This window comes from Schistocerca gregaria, chromosome 2 (assembly GCF_023897955.1).
Source record: "Schistocerca gregaria isolate iqSchGreg1 chromosome 2, iqSchGreg1.2, whole genome shotgun sequence".
Classification (NCBI taxonomy): domain Eukaryota; kingdom Metazoa; phylum Arthropoda; class Insecta; order Orthoptera; family Acrididae; genus Schistocerca; species Schistocerca gregaria.
Window position 1 is genome coordinate 372,698,668 of NC_064921.1, and position 21,129 is coordinate 372,719,796.

Sequence of the window (21,129 nt, forward strand, 5' to 3'; positions counted from 1 at the left end):
ACTGCCTGAGGCAGATGTGCATGTGCCATTGCCATACGTGTACTGAGACAGACAGTCACACTGAACAATTACTGCAAGCTACGTTGTTACGCGGTATGCGCAGTGCGTGTCCATAACAAAATAAATACGCATTTTCGACCATTCGTTCCTTATCTCAATGTAATCGCTTATAGACCCACTATCACTCCTTTCAATTTGATCCAAAATGTCTGAGACACCCCGTATAGTATTCCACTTGGTATAGAATGTTGGCGAGTGTACTTACGTTTCGAGGAAGAGGAGGTGACCTGTTGTGTCTAGAGCGTTGCGGCAGTCCAAGGCACAATTCACAATAGAAGAAACCGCCATTCCCGCTTTACAGGCAGAAGGGCGATATTCTGGTGGTTAAGACAATGGCGTGAGACGGGATCGGTACTCAGTGTGAAACATAAGGGACCTGAAATCGCAGATCGCACGCCGGAAAACATCCGACGAGTTCGTGCAGATCTGCAACAGAGCCCACAGCGGTCCGTCGGCCTTCTAGAAAGTCACAAATCCACCGCACGTCTTTGCAGACGATTATGAAACAGAATTCAGATTTTTATACTTGTGGCTCCTCATTTACTGCCGGCAGGCAAAGCGAGTAGGCACAATTTCTACACAACGTTACTGAACATAAATTTGCAGTGTGACACATTTCTGACAAATCTTGTGATGTCTGGTGAAGTAAACTTACATCTAAACGAGTTTGTCAATAAATAAAATCTCAAATACTGCTCACACACAACAAGCCCGCAGGTCTTTCATGGAAAGATGCTGGTAGTCCAAAGGTCGTGATCTTGTATGCTGTTGGAAAGTCCATTGAAATTATTGGTTCTCATTTTTTGGAAGACAGTAACAGCCGGCCAGTATGTGCCAGTTCCGAGTGGTTGTGGCCATAGTCACCAATTTCTTCACTTCACAGCTGCATGGACATTGCTGTCTAAGCGCAATGTAGTTTCAGCAAGTATAGGACTACAGCCCGTATGGCCCGTCATTCCGTTACTACACTGAGACGCCACTTTCCACATCGATTATCCACACGATTCGGTGACATGGCCGACGCGATCACCTGATCTTTCAAACCCTTGTTGTTTTCTAATGAGTTATCTCGAGAACAAAGTTCTTCACGGCAACTCTACAATACTGATGAACTGAAAGCCCAGGAAGAGATAGAGACCATTTCTCAAGAAATGATTGAGAACGGGATGGGAAGCTTTCGTGAACATCTTGAGCAATGCATCGAAATTGATGGGAGCCATTTGTGAAATGTCGGCAACGGTAATAGAAGTAGAAAAGTTATCTATACGTTATGTTGATGTAAATACAAACTATAGCTCATAATAATCAAATTAAAATGTCCCATTTACCGTCAACCACTCTGTTCTATAAATAACAAAGTTTTGTTGGAGCAGACTACCAATCCCATTCTGCACACAGAATAGGAATTTTCTGATAGAAACAGACAAAAGAAGTAATCAGGAAGTGGTGTCGCGTCCCTGAGAAGCGGAGTTCAGTACACACGGCTGTCGAGATTTAGGTTTCCTGTGGCCTCCTTAAATCAAGAAAAATTCTGGGATGGTTCCTTTCAAAAGAACGCAGCTGATTTCCTTATCCATACATGCCCTGTAGTAATTTGCGTTCCGGCTCTAATGTCCTCGTAGATGATGATTTGCACCCGTAACGCATTACAAAGTCCAAGCCCTTAATTTACAAAATTTTGCCCTTCGCATTGATTTCCATCAGTGGATTTTGCACAAGTGTTGCATTCAACGTGAATTCCCCCACTGTTTTTCTGTTTTTTATGGATGAGGCATCCTTTACAGGCGAAGGTGTGTTCAGCAACCACAGTCACCGCACATGGGCACGGGAAAATCCGCATGCCGCCTGTGTTCATGGTCAGAAAGAGCGCTTCGCCGTCAACTTTTGGGTGGTTTGGTAAGCAATAAATTGGTTGTTCGATAGATGCTTCCCTAAATACTGAGTACAAACAGGTAAGTGTTTTAAGAGAAACAATGTCAGCGTCGCCGGGACACATCTCACTCAATGTGCGAGAGCGCATGTGGAACCAACGTGATGGTGTATCGGCGCACTTCGGTCATGCGGTGCTAAATCAGTTGCAGCAGCGGGTGAGACGTTTGACGCGAACTGGATAGGGCGCTGTGGGCCGGTGGCATGGCGTGCACGTTAACCCGACTTGATTTCATGTGAGACACCTGTTTTCTGTTCTTTACGGAGCACCTGCCGAGATGGATGGAGCGTTGATACCGCGAATTTTGGCAGCCCCTGTTTTGCCTGGGGCGCCTGAAAGAGTGCGACAACACTCAGGCGCCGTTGCATTTAAACACGTGGGAGTAATTTCGAGCAGTTTTTGTATCTGTTTACAAATAAAGGTCATGAAGCATAAACCTCACCTCTCTTTTAACCCCCCACCTCTCTTTTATCTTGATGTCACAAATAAATTCAAAACAGAGCTGGTGCCGCGCCCAATCGGATGGCAGGTTGTATGTTTACCTTCCTGCCGGCGCGCGGCGCTGCTAAATCATGCGTTGCTAGGTGAAGGTTGCTTGTTATGACCCATTATCACTGTCGAGGCATTACACTCGTCACCCTCTCTGGTGATGCTCTTCCCTGTGTGCCTGTTCCGCACTCTCGCTCGATTTTTTGTCATGTACAGTCCTGCACTACTGCGTCACTCCAGGGGCCTGAACAGGACCAATAACGGCATCGATATTACTTGCAAAGCGAGTTTCATCTTATCAACTGTCAACTTCTACTTCGGCATCGCCATGTCAAAATAAACCACCAAGTAAAAATCAATGTTTGTCTTATGTTACTGTTTTACCCTGTCCCACTTAACTACTTTAGCGCATTCAGCTGCCGCATAGAGTTTGTAGTTCTGAAGAGCAACCATTCCGCTGTTGCTTGCCCGTCCTCAAATGGGGAAGGCAATAAGCAACAAGAAGAGATTGACTGTATACGTTCTGTTGATATAAGAGGTGCACTTTTCATTTGACGTGAGTGGAAAATCACATAAATGGTCTATACTACGCCTGATGCTATACGAATTACTGTTTGAAATTAAGTGGTGCGTGCAAGAAAATGGAAATGAGCGTTTGGCGTCACTGGCCGGGAGACCCCTTGCGTGGCAGGTCCGGCCGCCTTGGTGCAGGTCTCATTACATTCGACGCCTCATTGGGCGACCTGCGAGGCCGAATGGGGATGAAATGATGAAGAAGACAACACAACACCCAGTCCCCGAGCGGAGAAAATCCCCGACCCAGCCGGGAATCGAACCCGGCCCCGTAGGACGGCATGTCAGCTATCGGGGCGGACTACATGCAAGAAGAAAGTACTTGGTAATATATAACATTTTTCTTTTTTTCGTGCCTTTGTACCACATCAGTGCAGGGTCGGCATGATTATTAACGGATTGGCACGATTACTTTCAAGGGGTGACCGGGTGACTTCCCTATCACCACCATTTTAAACATTTTACTCCTCGTTGGGCCAGTAACTATGCTCTCAACACAGTCGAAAATGCAGCTGCCGATGAGTGGATGTCTACAGAACACAATGTACTGGTCGTCGGGCAAAGAAACCATTCCCGTATTGTTACCGGGTCGCTGTGGAACGTAGGACTGCGTGCCTTTCAGTAGTGTTAAACGTGGCTTAAATTGCAGCCGCTGTTTGACGTGGGTCCCTACTTACCCGGCGTTCAATGTGGCGGTCACCTGCTGCTGTAGTTGACCGTGATCGACCACCTCATCTCCTTTGGCCGACCTCCTCATCTCATTCGTGCAGCAGTGGCTGTGGTTCGGAACGCTCTCCACGTAGATTTAACAATGCTGTGAGCAATACCAAACTATTGGGCTACACTTGCCACACCCCGGCCTCCTCCCCGTTTCCCGATGATTCTTCCCCATGTGAAGTCATCCAGTTGTTATCTCCGGATCATTTTGTAATCAGGAACACCACCACAGAGCGCTGTAACTGCTCGCTGACTGGCGCAAAACCTTTTCCCATTCCTTCAAGTGCCTCGTGTTGTGGGGCCATACCCATTTGGCGCTTAAGCCACGCTGACCCTACACCGTATGACGTCCAGTTTTCCGTGCACGATTGGAACACGTCTGACGACACGTTCCCGCACTTTCATTCATTTCTACCGTAATATTAATGTATTATGTTATTTCATCTATCTTGTCCTTAAATTTTGCAGGGCAATGTATTTTTAATGTTATCACCAGTTTATGCTCTAAAAAAACTATTTGAACGTCTGAGTACGTCGGTTACAAGAGTAATGCGTCAACTTCTATTAGCAATATGCATGCCCTGTCGTAGTTTTGGTACTCAGATTTGAAGACAGTTTGATCGAACAGAGACCGGTCATAACATTACAAATATATGTAATCTGGACAGACAGTAAAATCTGTGTTGTAACCACTGATTGCAAATTTTTACAAAAAAAGATAATGCATTAGTTTTTGCTGAACGCCCTTAATGCAATCTATCTGCAGAAGAGATAAACACATGAAGCACCCGCATTTGAGAGCTACCAGTTATACCTTATGTAAGGGGATCACAAATTTCAGGGCCATGAAGTACAAAAAATGATTTAGACAAATTTCTTAAGAATTATTTTACTACAGTAGTGAGTGCACATTCGAAGTGATCAAATTAACTATGAAAAGAAAAATCTACAAAAAAAACATCGAAGAAATAAAAGAATTAAATAAAAAAAGAGCTAAGGTGATTGCTCGCGAAAAGCAAGGAATTCGGGTTAGAGTCCTGGTGTGACACAAATATTCATCTGTCAAGACATGTTCATACTTTGATAAAATTCGGTATCGTTGATTCTCTAAGTGAAGTGCTGCTGAACTAAAACTGAAAGCCGGCCGTTGGGGCCGAGCGGCTCTAGGCGCTTCACCCAGAAACGCGCAACTGCTACAGTCGCAGGTTCGAATCCTGCCTCGGGCATGGATGTGTGTGATGTCCTTAGGTTTAAGTAGTTCTAAGTTCTAGGGGACTGATGACCTCAGATGTTAAGTCCAAAAGTGCTCAGAGCCATTTTAAAACTGAAATCCAAAGTAGCCACCAGAAGTTGGCGCACATCTCCCGAAATGCGTCCTGATTAATATGTGTTGAAAGGTAGTGAAGCTTTCTGAAAAGTTAACTCAGTTATTCAAATAATATAGTACTGCACCCGTTACGATTCTTCATGCGTGGAACGACGGGTTACCGTAATTTATTGCCATTTTCAAGTGTTGAGGGATTTTTAATTGGTACTGAAAGCGAAGTCCACGTTTAAACAACGCTAACGCAAACAAACACCGTGAACTACGTGTTGTGTGAAGAGTTGCGCTCTACCAAAACTACGGGTAATTTCGATAAGCTGATGCCGTAGTGTTTGGTAAAATTTCTGGCACTATTGGTAGCATTGGTAGGGAAAGAAACATAAATGAATGTGAAAGGGAAACAGAACCGACGATTTCTCTTTGTTTTCTCGTTGTTTGGTTGGCTGTTTTGCACATAATTAGAATCGCACTACAGTGTATTCCATATCCTTACAGTAAGTTTACAGGTCATACAAATTAATTTATCGCATAAATCTTGCCCTTTTATGCAACCAAAGGAATTACTTTTGATGCAAGTACAGTTTACATGCGGAAACGCAACTATACAAAAGTATTGTTGTTATTTTGTACTCAGTAGCACGTTCTTCGTTATCAAAGGCAAGTGCTTCCTGTTGTTTTTGGTAAATGCAAAATTTGTTTATGAATCATAGAATTTTAATTTCTATAGGTTCGACGAAGTATTGAAGCAATGTTTGATATTTTTTTCCAGCTTTTTAATTTTACCCTTCTGTTGAAGACGTTGCGTTTTTCGCCAATGTATGGTATATCTGTACTGTTTTCTTTATTTTTACTACAGCGTTCCTCAGTTTCACGTTACAATTGAACAATTTTTTAATAAAAACTGAATTAGACATTGACAGTTTCAATTTTGCTATAAAACTGTTTATTTTTAAGTAACATACAGGAGGACAACTATGTAGAACAAAAATGTCCCATAGCTTACCCATCCCTTTTTAAATCCTGATTTAGTTTCTATGTGGTTCGCCGCTTTGGTTTTTAGTGGAATCTAGTAAGACACTGAGTGCATGCATAAAAAAGGTTCGTTATAAGATACCTGAAAGGTACCCAACACACCTAATGTACAGGTAACACGGGTATGATCTTAAATAAGCAAAGTTATTAGGAGAACTGCCGTAGGCTGTACTTAGTTATGATAGTCTATAGCAATTTTACAACTGTAGTTGCGGGTCACAATACATTGTGAACATAAAAAGAAGACTAGAAGGAAAGGAGGCGGAGCAACTCCCACGGAGAGATCATCCCTGTGGCGCGTAGCGACCACTACGGTGGAGAGCAGTTAATGGTCGCTTGTTTGGCGTGTTCAGACAGTTCTGAGGCTGTAATAGCACACGATCCACGGCAGTGGGTGCTCCCTATCCTGCTGCCCAGAATGCATTTGCAGCCTCATGACTGATTGGAAACGCCAGGGGAGGGCTATTAAGGGGGTAGGACGTCAAACTGGCCGACTTGGAGCAGGAGAGGCACCACAGGACATTTTAATTTCCCCTGTCTATACTTTTACAAGTAAATTCATAAAACTTTGTCAGCATGACCAGGAAGGGTTCAGGATTCACGCTCATAGAAGTGGAAGTTCAAAAATATAACAAAATATATATATATATATTTTTACATGTGAAATGTCACCATTTTTTCACTTACTATTGGCTGCATTCGTTGCTATAGGTACACTTTCCTTCATAAGTAAGGGAGATTCTTCGATGAATTTTGTACAGCACACAAACCATACTTACAGGTGTATGAAACTCTAGAATTTTCCAAATCTATTAAAAACTGTGCTAAAAATTGAGATAATTAACCATAAAATTTGAGTTTTTTTCTAAACATGAAGTTTAGAATGTAACAGCTCATTCATTTTTTCATTAATTAAGTAAATTCTAGTGTTTCATACACCTGTAAGTACGGTTTGTATGCTGTGCAAAATTCATCAAAAAATCTCTCTTACTTGTGAAGAAAAGTGTACCTACAGCAACAAATGCAGCCAATAGTAAGTGAAAAAAATTATGAAATTTCGCACGTAAAAAAAAAATATTTTGTTATGCTTTTGAACTTATATTGCTGTGAGTTTGAAGCCTGAATCCTTCCTGGTCGTGTTGACAAAGTTTTATGGATTTATTTGTAAAACTATATAGACTATGGAAATTAAAATGTCTTGTGGTGCCTCTCCTGCTCTAAGTCGGCCCGTTTGACGTCCTACCCCCCTTCAAAGCTGTCCACTGCAGTGAAAACCATGGATCCCAGAGTTCAGTAAAAACATTATTTGAAAACGGGAATAAATTCCTGAAACGCATGGTGCTTCGTGTGAAAAAGACACAAGTGGTGCAGCGCTTTACTAATTAAATAGTTATTGACAGAGATGCGAGCCGCGCGAGATTAGCCAAGCGATGTAAGGCGCTGCAGTCACGGACTGTGCGGCTGGTCCCGGTGGAGGTTCGAGTCCCCCCTCGGTCATGGGTGTGTGTGTTTGTCCTTAGGATGATTTAGGTTAAGTGGAGTGTAAGCTTAGGGATTGATGACCTTAGGAGTTAAGTCCCGTAAGATTTCACACACATTTGAACATTTTTTGAACAGTTATTGACACAGTTGGGAGCTGTCCAAAAATATTGTTACGGTGGGTGATATTGAAACGTTTACTTTTAGTTGCGACATGCAGTAAAGGACGCTACTAGCGAACACGTGGCTCGGTACGAACTGCTAGAATGTCCTGTCTTCGGATCACTGTGCACCGCCCAGAGGACGTGTGCTAGCCTACCTGGAGTGCGCGCGCAGACTGCAGGCTCGCCTGGCGTCCCGCCGGCAGCGGCGCACGTGTAGCGCCATGGCGCGAGGTCAGCGCAGAGCCGGTGACGCGCTGAAGCTGCGTCCGCGCCTGGCGGAGGTGTCCGCCACACTGCGCGCCGCTCTCCCGCGGCCCATCCACCCGTCTCCTGCCCCCTTCTACCCCCCCGCCCCCCCCACCGCCTACCCACCTGTCACCCACCCTCGCCGCCCTCATTGTCCCGCGCGGAGCGGCCGTCGCGTCGCCCATCCGCTGCGCTCCGTCGCTTCGCCGCGTCCTTCCTCGCCTGTCGCCGACCTCGCCGTGATTTCGCGTCCCCGGTGACAGCGCTCGGGTTAACTCGTCGACCGGACCTTAACGGTGCAGACTGCGAGGCTGCGCTTCTGGGAAACATCTCGAGTGCTCTGCGGCTACGCTGCTAAGGTTTATCGCGCCAGAAAATTGTGTGATACCTGGAAGCGAGATACTTTCCTCTCGATGCCGCTTTAAATCTCATGTAACATCGAAATGGGACGCTATCTGTTTTAAATTCCTTCAAGTAAGGCCAAACAGAAACTACTTTCTTTCTTTATAACGCCGCAAACGACTGGAGTATTTGGATGTCTCAGAGGACAACGAAAAATGCAGAACATGTTACAGATATTCTGGAGGGTTATCCAAAAGTATCTACGGGTCCGTCTAGCTTGTTAACACGCCACTTCTGGAATAGTATAAGGTGAGCCTGCCGCAGAGCGAATCAGGCTCTCGGTTTAACGACGAGGGATATTGGATATAGCTCTTTGGCAGTGTTCCCACATACAACTAGGCAAATACCGGCCTGGTACCCACGTTCCGGCTCAGATACGCGTTACGCAAACATTTAGTAAATATCCTGTCACTTCAAAAAAAGCTTTGGTCTAGACAAAGACAGACGGAGTAGACAAATTCTGGGGAGGGAAACGTTAACTGGGGGAACACCGGGGGGGGGGGGGGGGGGGGGCAGCTGGTTCCGGCGGAGGTTAGAGTCCTCCCTCGGGCATGGGTGTGTGTCGTTGTCCTTAGAATAATTTAGGTTAAGTAGTGTGTAAGCTTAGGGACTGATGACCTTAGCATCAAGTCCCATAAGATTTCACACACATTTGAACATTTTTGGTGGTGGGGGGACTGCTGGCGTCATTAAAATCGTCAAATCCCTTATAACAATGCCGACGCCCTACAGGAACACCAGCGGGCAAGGATGAAGAAGAAGATTCGCATCTCCGGGATTTCACGCGACGAGTGCGTGGAAATTACCAGTATTAAATAAAATAGACACACATCAGTGGACATAACATGTAACAAAGTTTTTAATTCGCATGGACACCGTTTGTGACAAGGCAGACGTTAATAGGTGTGTGCACTGAATTCACTTCGCTACTGTGAGAAAAGACAATGCAATTTGTCTTGGAAATCGCTTACTGGGTTCCTAACTGCAGGCGCGAACTAGTTCGATGCGACAGTATGGCGGCGATAATTTTTGTGTGTATTCTGACAAGCCCGCTCCCTAGTGGTGCACCCAGCACTTGCGCTAAGGTGCACGTTCCTGATCGAAACTTGTAGAGATGTTCCGTCTACTGATATGTGTCATTTTTCTTTATCTCTTGTAGTTTTCACTCTGTCACCTTCCGAAATCCTGTAGGTACTTACGAATAACTCGGTACATTTTTCTATTTACATGTACTGTCGACATCATAAGAGTCATCTAACATAAACAGCCGAAGACGAGGCGGAAGTTCGTATCTCTAAGTAAGCGTACGGCACCAGCTTGTCATTTTCAAAGGCATCATCCTGAGACTTCTTTTAAGCGATTTAGTAAAACCACCGGAAACTTAGATCCGATTGTACGGACGGAATTTTGAACACCTTCTTTCCGAAATGAGATGTTCAAAATGTTCAGATGTGTGTGAAACTTTATGAGACTTAACTGCTAAGGTCATCAATCCCAAAGCTTACACACTACTTAACCTAAATTATCCTAAGGACAAACACACAGTCATGCCTGAGGGAGGACTCGAAACTCCGCCGGGACCAGCCCGAAATGAGAGTTCAGCGGCTTAAATACTACACAGTGTCACTCTGGCAAAGATTTGAAATACTATGTGATTTAGTAATAACATTGCATTGTAGGGCCGTATGTTGTAACCGAGCGGTTCTAGGCGCTTCAGTCCGGAACCGCGCTGTTGCTACGGTCTCAGGTTCCAATCCTGCCTCGGGCATGGATGTGTGTGCTGTCCTTAGGTTAGTTAGGTTTAAGTAGTTCTAAGTCTAGGGGACTGATGACCTCAGATGTTAAGGCCCATAGTGCTTAGAGCAATTTGAACCATTGCGTTATAGACACGCCGTAAGCGTAGTGTTCTATTCACATTGGTGTAGATAACAACCAAGAGCAAAGGGGACGCCAGACTCATTACTATCGCATTGTCTACCATTGACAAACTATCCCAAAATCATTGTTGTCATTCAAGTGACAGAGTAACATCAACCACGAACTCACAGGATTCTAAGAGATAGTGGCTACTATATGGCGATTTCACTCGACAGTCTAGTTATTCGAAAAGTTTCATTACCTTGATGGCTAAAAGGAAGAACTATTTTGTATTTACACCAAACTTTTTCCATAGTAACTAAATAATTTCAGTCGTGAGAATTAAGGACTCTCGCACCTCGTGGATAAGGAAAAGTAAATGAGAGAAAAACAGAAAAGATCGACCTCGCATTTTCAATATCATTCCAGAAAAGTATTTAGGTCATAGCACACAGCTCTTCTTAAAATATTTAAATCGCCGGAGACAAAGTATAACAAGAATGTATGCGAAATAATTCGGTCTCCGTGTGAAAAACTCTTTGCGTCCCTCCGTACTAACCGAGATTTCATAACGCATCAATATAAGTGAACACCCCAACTCAGGAAAACACAATGGTTCCATACAATCTTCTATCAACAGGTTGCTATCAGCATATACTGTATTACTGAAAAACGGTGTGAATGCTGGAAAAGCAGCCACTCGTTTCATCATTGTGTGTGATGAAGATAATAGATATCAATACCGTAAACCCATAGACGTGTGTTCTCTTAGAATAATTTGCACGAGGTATGGAACGAGTCAGTTACAAGTATTACGTAGTCAGGGACGGATTACTCTATACGGTCAGCAACATTACTATATCTCTCTAACAACCGAAAAAAGTTCAAGAAATGTAAAGACGTAGCGGCTAGTCATCCTTTATTCGTTCCAAAGGGTACTCAAATGAACTGAAGCTACTTCAGACAGCACCGCGTTGTAAGTAAAAGTGTAGCAAAACAAGGAGACATTATGCAGCTGAATGGTTCTGTAGAGTTAACTTTCAAAACTTCCATTTTCGAGTTAAAGAAGCAACTGATGGCGGTGTAGTCTGGCAAACAATATAGTTGTTAAACAGTGACATTTACTGAAACACCAATGGCAGTATGTGTGCAGTCAAGCGCAAGTGATTATATATACAACGGAGAAAATTAACATGAGAAAACAACGACTCTGTCGTGCCAAAGTAAAAGAGGGTGTTGGAGGCGTTTACATGTCATTCAGAACTGATGCGGTGCGACTTCCGTAGTTCAGGAAAGTGGAAGCTTCCTTCCGTGAGCGGTGCAATAACAACATGAAACCGAAAAATCGGAGGTGAGTGAGCTAGACGCAGCAAGTCGGAGCGTCGCATTTGAGTTGGCGATGCACTGTGAACATGACGAGCAGATTTAGCGCTTTCTCCGACCCAAAGCGAACTCCGCTGCAGTTATGCAATGGAGGCCACAGCCAGCTGCTTCCTGCTTCCCCCTCGAACTCTTCAGATGTCGCCCGTGGTGATCCGGTACGACACTAGAAAGCTGGAGGTTTATTAAATGGAATCTCCACTTGCTCACTGGAGGAAATTACAACTGAAATTACTTAAGAAGCGCTTCCTTCGGTTCACTGTCAGTGATCAAACACTAAAAGTACAAGAGAGCGTGCGATACCAATAAAGATAACATTAACTGAAGGTCATTCTCATGTGAATAACGCCATTACATACAAAAATAGTTGGCACCAGATATAAAATTAATAAATTTGAAAGGAAAACTGAGAGTACTATCGCGAGTTCATTCAACTTTCCCTGACAGATTTTGATAAATTTGAACTGCAATAGAAAACAACTGGAATTCACAGTGGGGAAAAGGTGTCTTTTGCTTCTTAGTGTACCGACTCTTACTTAGAGGCTTCTACGGTAATCTGCTAAAATGCTTGCCTTCTATCTGAGATAGTAAATAAAACATAACCAGCCACTCGATATGTCAGGTCATAGTAAATTCTATGAGAAGAATCAGAGTTCTGTTGCATAGCTGACACGTTAATTGTAGGAGGACTTGCAACAACCAATAAAGACAGGAGGAGATACAAATTTGTAAATGATGTCCTTTCATGTCGCCAATGTTTTTATACATCTTACACAGGGAGTTAGGGAGATAAGCGCAGATATTTTTATTAGTGATTGAATATAGTATACTGAACAACATTACATCACTATTTACTTCATTTAGGGACTAGTAATTTAGTTATTAGAGATAGTATGTTTTTAGTTTGGTTAGTGTCTCCAAGTACATCTGAAAATGGCAAGCCATTAATGTTTATTTTCCCATGGACAGCAAAAAACAAACAAAAAAACGTTCAAATGGCTCTGAGCACCATGGGACTTAACTTCTGAGGTCATCAGTCCCCATAACTTAGAACTACTTAAACCTAACTAACCTAAGGACATCACACACATCCATGCCCGAGACAGGATTCGAACCTGCGACCGCAGTGGTCGCGCGGTTCCAGACTGTAGCGCCTAGAACCGCTCGTCCACCCAACCGGCCATCTCTTACAATACAAGTTTCCGATGCGTCTGTAACGATCTGGTCGTCGACGGATCGTTAAACCCAAAACTTCTTTCTTCTTCCAGAACGCATCTTGGGATGAGTAAATTACGGAATGTGGATGGATACTGTATTTACGGAGGTAATGCAATGCCTGGCAAAATTACACCGCCTGAAAAAAATCGCAATAACAAACATTATTAATGTAGAGTAATGATATTTCGGGAATACATTTGTCTAGGTAACATACCTAAGTAATTAACATTGAAAGATCGGAGAGTAACGTAAGCGCGAGAAATTCTGGTACATTAATAACCGGCGTAACAACCAGAATGTTGAATACAGACGTGCAAACGTGCATATATCATGTTTCACAGATGTTGCAAGTCAGTGTGTGAGGTGGAGTTCCATGCCTATTGGTCATAGTCGTTACAATACAGGGGCGGTTAATGATAGTTGCGGATGACGCTAGAGTTGTCGTCAGATGATGTCCCATATGTGCTCTTTTGGAGACAGACCTGGTGGTCGAGGAGGTCAAGGTAACATGTCGATACTCTGTAAAGCATGTTGGGTTGCAACAGCGGTACGTGGACGAGCGCTATCCTGTTGGAAACTACCCTCTGAAATGCTGTTGATAAATAGCAGTACAACAGGTCGAATTACCAGATTGATACACAAATTTGCAGTCTGTGTGCGTGGGATGACCACTAGAGTGCTCCTGCTGTCATGTGAAATCGCAGCCCAGACCATTAACTCTAGGTGTATGACCAGTGTGTCTAGAGTGCAGACAGGTTGGTTGCAGGCCCTCAGCTGGCCTCCTTCTAACCAACACACGGCCATCACTGGCACTGAGGCAGAACCAATTTTCATCAGAAACACAACAGACTCCACCTTGTCCTCCAACGAGCTCTCACTTAATACCTATGAAATAGCAAATGGCAATGGTTTATGGTTAGTGGAATGTGCGCTACAGGACGACTGGCTCGGAGCTGTCCTTTGAGTAACCGATTTGTAACAGTTCGTCGTGTCACCGTGGTACCAACTTCTGCTCAAATTCCTGATGCAGATGTCATACGACGCGCCGGAGCCATACGCCAAACAAGACGGTTTTCCCTCTCGGCAGTCCTACGTGGTCGTCCAGAGTCCGGTCTTCTGGTAACGGTACATTCTCGGGACCACAGCTGCCAGCAATCTTGTACAGTGACTACATCCCTGCCAACTCTTTCTGCAGTAGCGCAGGAGAAACATCCAGCTTCTCGTAGCCCTTTTACAGGCCTCGTTCAAACTCACTGAGGTACTGGTAAAGCGGTCTTTGTCGCCTAAAAAGTTATTCTTAACTAATCTCAGATCACAATGTCCAGTCTCAAAGGTACCTTACACTCAGGACCGTTATTGCGTGTATTTAAAGCAAACGTGACTTGTATGTTCATGGTGGCGCTGCTAATTTTTTAATAGACATCTTACAGATGTAGAAACACCAACATTCTTTGATTCGCAAAGCTCCTTCTTGGTGCTGCATCTTTTTTTCCGTCAGTGTAGTTGCGCACCCAGAGGGGGTGGGCAAAACAAAATGAAACTTCAGCAATTACAAAATCCATTCAGCTTTACAAATAATTTGGAACCAAGGGCCCGTTTATCAGTATGGCGTTGCATTGGTGTACGCATTGATTTAGGTAGGAATGGTATGGCAAGGCCTTCGTGTCCTTCCCTGACGCAAGGTAGCTCACCACTGTTGTAACTAACCTTGATATCTTGGATCCTTCCACTGAGACGGAGTTGAGGTATGAGCTGGTCCCAAAAGTGTTTAATAGGAGACAGACATAGCGGCCTTGCTGGCCACAGGAGAACCTCAAAAATAGCACAACGATACCGTCACACGACAGGTAACACAAGAGGACACAGAATGTACATGGCGCACCGGTGTGCCATCAGTGTTTCCTCGATCAGTACCAGCTGCGACGTGCCATATGGTGCCCCACACCATGACGCCACGGACAACGCCGCTGTGCGTCTCCAAAGCACTGGAAGAATTGGACCTCTTCCCAGGTCACCGCCTTCCCCGCCGACGATGGTCATTCGAGGTAGCGCAGAACCGCGATTCGCCAGTTCATGCTTCCCGGTCACGGTATCACTTCAAACGCAGTCGTTTGTTTTGTGTTGTTGATGGCAACCTGTACACAGGGTGGTAAACCCCTAGTCCGGCTGCTGCCGTTCTGGCACCAATGCTGTGAGAGGACACCGAATGTTGCAGGCAGTCCTTTACGTGCTCTCTTCGTGCTCTCGGACGGTGGGCGCAGGTGGGAAGTGGTTATAATGTGCTTGGTGCACCGTACAGTGACCCTCCCTTGGGTGGTCAGATTTGCCGACTGGAACCTAGATGACGAGTGTGCCTATCCTCACGTCCCCATGTAGTTCGACACTGGGCCACTGTCACTGCCCCACAAATCTCGATACTTCACGATTCGACCAGTCGGGCAATTGGAGACCTATAATAAGACCGCTTTCCAAGTTTCTCAAACACTGATAATGCCGTCTCACAGGATAACGCGGCATCTGCGTGTTCTTCACACGATCATACAATTTCTGATGCGCTTCATGCTTCTTATATAGGCTACCAGACGTGGTAACAACACTGAACTCCAACAATACTGGCGGTTGTGGTTAGTGTTTAACGTCCCGTCGACAATGAGGTCATAGGAGACGGAGCGCAAGCTCGGATTAGGGAAGGATTGGGAAGTAAATCGGCCGTGTCCTTTCAAAGGAACCATCCCGGCATTTGCCTGAAACGATTTAGGGAAATCACGGAAAACCTAAATCAGGATGGCCGGAGACGGGATTGAACCGTCGTCCTCCCGAATGCGAGTCCAGCGTGCTAACCACTGCACCACCTCGCTCGGTCCTAACAATACTAATGCATTCTAGAGGCCATTCCACTTGTCACAGAGAATTGCAGCTATAATCATTTACCAATCCGCCGATGGCTTATGTGTACGAAGATACATTTATATCCGATCATATCTTCTGTTGACGATCCACAGCTGTACGAAATACTCGGAAATTATTTCGCTAATTCCGAGTTCCTTGATATCAGATGTATTAGGTATAGATTTACTACCTATAAGTGACATTTGAAAATTTGTGCAAAACCAAACCTCGAACCCTCATTTCGCGATTATCGCGAGCTGTTTTCTTAAGCAGTTCGGCTATCCGTGCGCGCTCCTCGGATCAGCGCGGCTCCCTCTGTCAGAGATTCGAGTCCTCCCTCGGCCATGGGCGTTTGTGTTGTCCTTAGCGTAAGTTGGTTTAAATTAGTTTAAGTAGTGTGTAAGCCTAGGGTCTGATGACCCCAGAAGTTTGGTCCTGTAGGAACTTACCACAAATTTCCGAATTTTTCTCGGATCAAATCAAACTTCCATGCGTCACACTGTCTACATCCTTCTATCATAGCCTAGGGGGAGTGCACGTATAGCTGAAGTGGTTAAGATGATTACTTGTGATGACTGAGAAATCCGTCAGGCACAGCTTTTCATATGTCACTATTAGGTAGTAGATATATATATATATATATCTAATACAGCTTTTGTCACTTTTCTGGCAGGCAGTATAGATTAGTGACTGCTGTTGTGATGAAATGAAGCGGCCGCGTCACCACTGCATATGGAACGGTTTGATGTGTCACATGAATGGAATGTGGCCAGACCACGTAGACGCCGTCAGCGTAACAGTCTACAGCAGGAAAGGTAAGGCGCGAGGTGTGAGTGCGTCTGATCTCAGCCAGACGGTGGGCCACACGCACATGGAGCAGTCCCTCCCCTCGTCCGTACAAGGGCGTGCCGTGTGTATCTCTGTGCGGGGAAAACGCCATCGCACGAGTCAGCAATGTGTTAATGAGAGGGGTCATCGTCGACCACGAATAGCGGATAGACGACCAACAGCACTGCAGATCCCTCGTCGCTTCGCAGCTGGACAGCAACAACGGCTGAACAGTCGTACCATTCAGAACCACTTCGTCGCTATGGGGTTCAGAAGCCATCGCATCTCACTTGTACCGTAGCTATTGGCGCATCACGAGGTACAGAGAGCAGAATTGGCCCAGGGATACCTCCGCAGGACTCTAAGCCTGGGAAAAGATGAGTCCCAGCGCGTGTTGATACACGTCCATGGCAGCGGCCAATTACATCGAAAACCACACGAGGTGTAACATCCCGCTTCCAATAGCGCGTACCTCCTCGTGCGGTGTTTATGTGTTATGACGAAGTGTTTCTGGAGGTCTGTCATCGTGCCTATCCTGCGAGTGATTCAGGAGCGTACTGTCCGTTCATGAACATTCGTTCATTCAGCTACCCAAACTCGCAGGCAAAGTGTAACTTCAGTAAACAACGTATTACCCCCATTGCTGCTAATTATTGTGAGACTGGATAGCAAAGAAAATTCTAGGAACAAAGACATAGGTCCCAGACTCCAAAGCAGGCCATAGCTATACTAGTTTTTGTGCCCCTGTGGCGTGTTTGTACTGTTCTAGCAAGTTGGTCCTGTTATAAAGCGATCCACAGTTTTTAGGAAAGGAATTACAATAACAATAACAACTACAATGACAACAACGACCTAATTGTGTATAAGAAAACATGAAAGAAACAAGTATGGTTGTCTATCCTATAGTATACTTGAGGATTATATTTTAGAGCCCCACGTGCACATACTCAATTAGTTAGTCTATTGACTGAACTGAACTCCGATCGAACAGGCTATAAGGCCCAACGGTACCGACCTCAGCCTATAGGCATCACTGGGATTCCATAAGTCATTTCGAGCGGTCGTCGCACGGTTCTGTCGACAACACCCATGAAAGAGACTTGGATACTTCCAGCATTATTGCTTACTTGAAATTTTCGTTAGTATATAGGTCTTAACTCTCAAGTGAATGAAATTGCTATTCAGAACGATAATTATTTCGTTACTAATACAATCCCTTACTTTCTTTACTCAACATTTATAAATACTTATTGTGTGCGTCACGTCAAAACAGGGTCCAGTTTTGAACCCTTCTGTGCTCTCCCTCCCTCCCCCCCTCCCCTCTACTAACCCTCGGGAACCAATAAGACTCTCGAGATGCCATGACGATATGTGCTCTTCTACAGACTACAACCTACTCCTACTTCAGTACGATGGAAGTTTTGTTCATTGTTTGCAGCAACACTTTGTAATACTTAGCAATATGGGCGGTTTCTGCCAACTTTCTGTCGCCATGGGTAAACTACATCCACTTTACGCCTCCCTGTCGCTCTCTCTCTCTCTATATATATATATCTATCTATCTATCTATCTATCTATCTGTCTTTCTATGTATCTACCTATCTCCCTCTGTCTCTACCTATCTCTGAGCAGAAGTGTCTTCCAGCATGATGTTTAAGATACTAATCGACTCAAATATTACATGACTAACAATTTCTAAGTAAACGACGGTCTTCCAGGTAAAACAACGAACGTCGGGAAGTTGCTGCTATCTGATTTTCAGAGTCAACTGCGAATATGCCTACCATGCAGCCAGTCGTAAGATTAAGAACTGAAAACTCCCCTGTCCCGCCGATTTTCCTTTACAACTCTGGCAGTGACCGTGATGCCCGAAAAGCAGAGTCATTTCAGTCATTTCACTCATTAAGCGCAGGGGAAATGCAGCAGGAATGCTTTGCAACGTTTGCTCACAAGCAAGCTGAGGCAATGTCAGCGCTTGCTAATGAGCCTTCCGGAGCGTTGCGGGTAAGTAGGGCGGTAGTGAGAGCTCGGGGGCCAGACCTGGCCCACAAGCCTTGCCCGAGGTGAGGTCTCTGGCACGAGATACACACCACATGACGTGTTCCACTACAGATAAGAACGTGACAATTGAAAGTACTCCGTTCTACTGCATATGTGAACGACATGAAACGTCGCGGACTGGTACTGAAAGACTACTTTCTAGGACAGAATTGGATTAATCTGTTTTATGTGGTCTCTGTTATTCTGTATTATCTTTATTTATGTTAACATACATTACGGAAGTGTATCAAATTTATTTCATCGCTGGAGCGCGATTTTGGACTGCGTGCAAAATACCAGCCTATATTAGCATCGTAACTTCTGCGTTGGACTCAAAACGTTACCAACCTACAAATTTCTGATGTTGGGCATGTCAAATTTCGTGAAAAGTGTGGGTATTCTAACAATTCGTGCTTCAAATTCCTAATAGTTTTCCATGGACAAAGCATCTTTCATTACTCTGCCCATTTTTTTTTTATTTTGAAGTGCATGCCTCGCTTCAGTTACTTTCATCTGGTTTGTTTATAAACATCCCATCGTATTTGTTAATTATTGTGTACCTCTTTCGACGCCTTTCTTTTATTCGTTCACTACTGTTTAGTTTCTGGCTTGTAACGGTCGATCCACACCTCGCTCATAGTAGCAAATCAGTGCGCAACGTATGTTGGTACCTTCTTTAGGACAGACATAATGTTGCTGAGATATTTGTTTTGAATCTGCTTTCTGTCAGCATTTGACAAATGTCGCACACAGCTAGGGCAAAATTTTATTACAGTTGATTATTCACATAGAACGATAGAACGTACCACATTAATTAATTTACTGTGAGTAAGCCATCAACTACTTTTATACGCCTTCAATCGCCGAATATCCAACACTTTGTTGCGCAATTTCTCGATATTTTAACGTTCGTGTGTAGTTTCGGGGCTGCCTTCACATGGACAATCTTCAAGTACGACCACATTTAATTCTTCAATCAATTTCCTAACTAATGAAAGTGAAGGATCTTATTCCTTATAACCCTTCTCTAGCTTCGTACGAAATCCATTTGGCAACGAGTAGTGAAAAACAAAGGATTTTTATGACAACAGGGTATACGATAAAAGTAGGTCTATAGCCAATAACATTCCATACATATGTTGATAACTGAATAAATCAATACGAAAACATATATCAATTAAAAAAGCTGTCTCATTGGTATCAATCTAATCGCTCTGCCAGGCTGAAAGTATTTCACTATTTCTTCGTAGTGAAAGAGAAAACGCGTAAACACCCTCTGGCTGTAGAATAGCTGTGGCATACTGCCGTGTTTTCTCTTTGCTAAGGATAAAGTGAGCCGCTACAAATGCTGTGTGTGGAGGTGGCATCACTCAGTTCAGGGCATTTTGAAGTACCATAGTCGTCAATACTGGTTTCCCATAAGTGTACCGTCCGAAAAGCTCAATCGTTGCGTGAAGACTCAGAGTTAAAAACGGGGGAATTGCTACGTTAGTTAAGATATATCCAGATGGGATAGCGTCCAGTAACTCGTCTGAACACCCTGAGTTTCCGTTTGGTGATTTCCCAAGATCAAGTGGAGGTAAATGACTAACTGCTTTTCTTGAACTTGGTCACTACCACAGTGTCCTACAGCACTTGCAAGCTTTCTGTCACGGGGGGTCCAGCTTCTGCGCTATCACAACGACTTTGACGCCAATGGATAGCTGCGATAGATTTCTGTTGAAAGAAAGATAAAAAAATGAAACGGTTAAAAAAATAGGGCTATAGATATCACGATTACTGACTGTTCATTAGTAAAATTCTTTCCACCTCTACCACGACGGATTTTCTTCTGCAAATAGTTTCAGAACAAAAAACCTGTCAAATACATTCACTCAGAGCATGATTATTTCAATTATTTGATATTTGATTCCAGTACTTCATGACCATTTCTTCCAGCTTCATTCCGCGAGACTGCATGGCGTTTTGCCTCACCGCCGGTGTGCGATTCGGCGGGCTCTTGCAAGACAGCTCTCGTTTCGGCCCTGCCTTCCAACAGCGAAAACAGATTCCGGCTGATAGTACTCCACGCCCACAGCTCCCCGCTGCACTGCCTCGGTGGCCTTCGGCCAATAGTTCCCGACATCATTATCCAGCGACGTATTGCTCTGAGTTTCCGTGAGCTGTTATTCGCCCTGACTTATGCCTTTAAACTGAGGTGAAAAAAGGCGTGCGATACCTCCTAACATCGTGTCGGACCTCCCTTTGCCAGGCATACTGCTGCAGCTCGTCCTGTCATGGACTCAAAAAGCCGTTGGGAATTCGATAATATCTGGCGAGATTGTCACGGATTCCGAATGTGAATTAATCTGGGTGAGGTTAAGAACAGAAGGTGCGTCAGAAATGGTAATCGGTTGCTTTTCTATATAGACCACCTGCGTCAGGAGTTGTAGTGGCAGAGCGCTTCAGAGAGAACTTGCAGAATTACGTGAATGAATTTCCTGACCATGCTATTATGCTAC

The 21,129-nt window shown here is 44.4% G+C and overlaps 1 protein-coding gene and 1 non-coding gene across 7 annotated transcripts in view; both read right to left on the reverse strand.

The window, feature by feature from the left end:
* The window catches only part of LOC126319852 (espin), a 569,186-nt gene that overhangs the window by 290,360 nt on the left and 257,697 nt on the right, over positions 1-21,129 (reverse strand). The window contains exon 1 of one of the 6 annotated variants that reach the window (XM_049993581.1): positions 7,924-8,063. The exons of the other annotated variants lie outside the window; for them this stretch is intronic. Coding sequence (XP_049849538.1) covers positions 7,924-7,991 — 68 coding nt within the window. The 5' untranslated portion in view covers positions 7,992-8,063. Of the gene's footprint in view, positions 1-7,923; positions 8,064-21,129 lie in introns of those variants that run through there. 6 annotated transcript variants of the gene reach the window in all.
* Trnaa-cgc (transfer RNA alanine (anticodon CGC)) lies at positions 15,657-15,729 on the reverse strand. Its single transcript has one exon. It is a non-coding gene; the product is annotated as a tRNA-Ala (tRNA).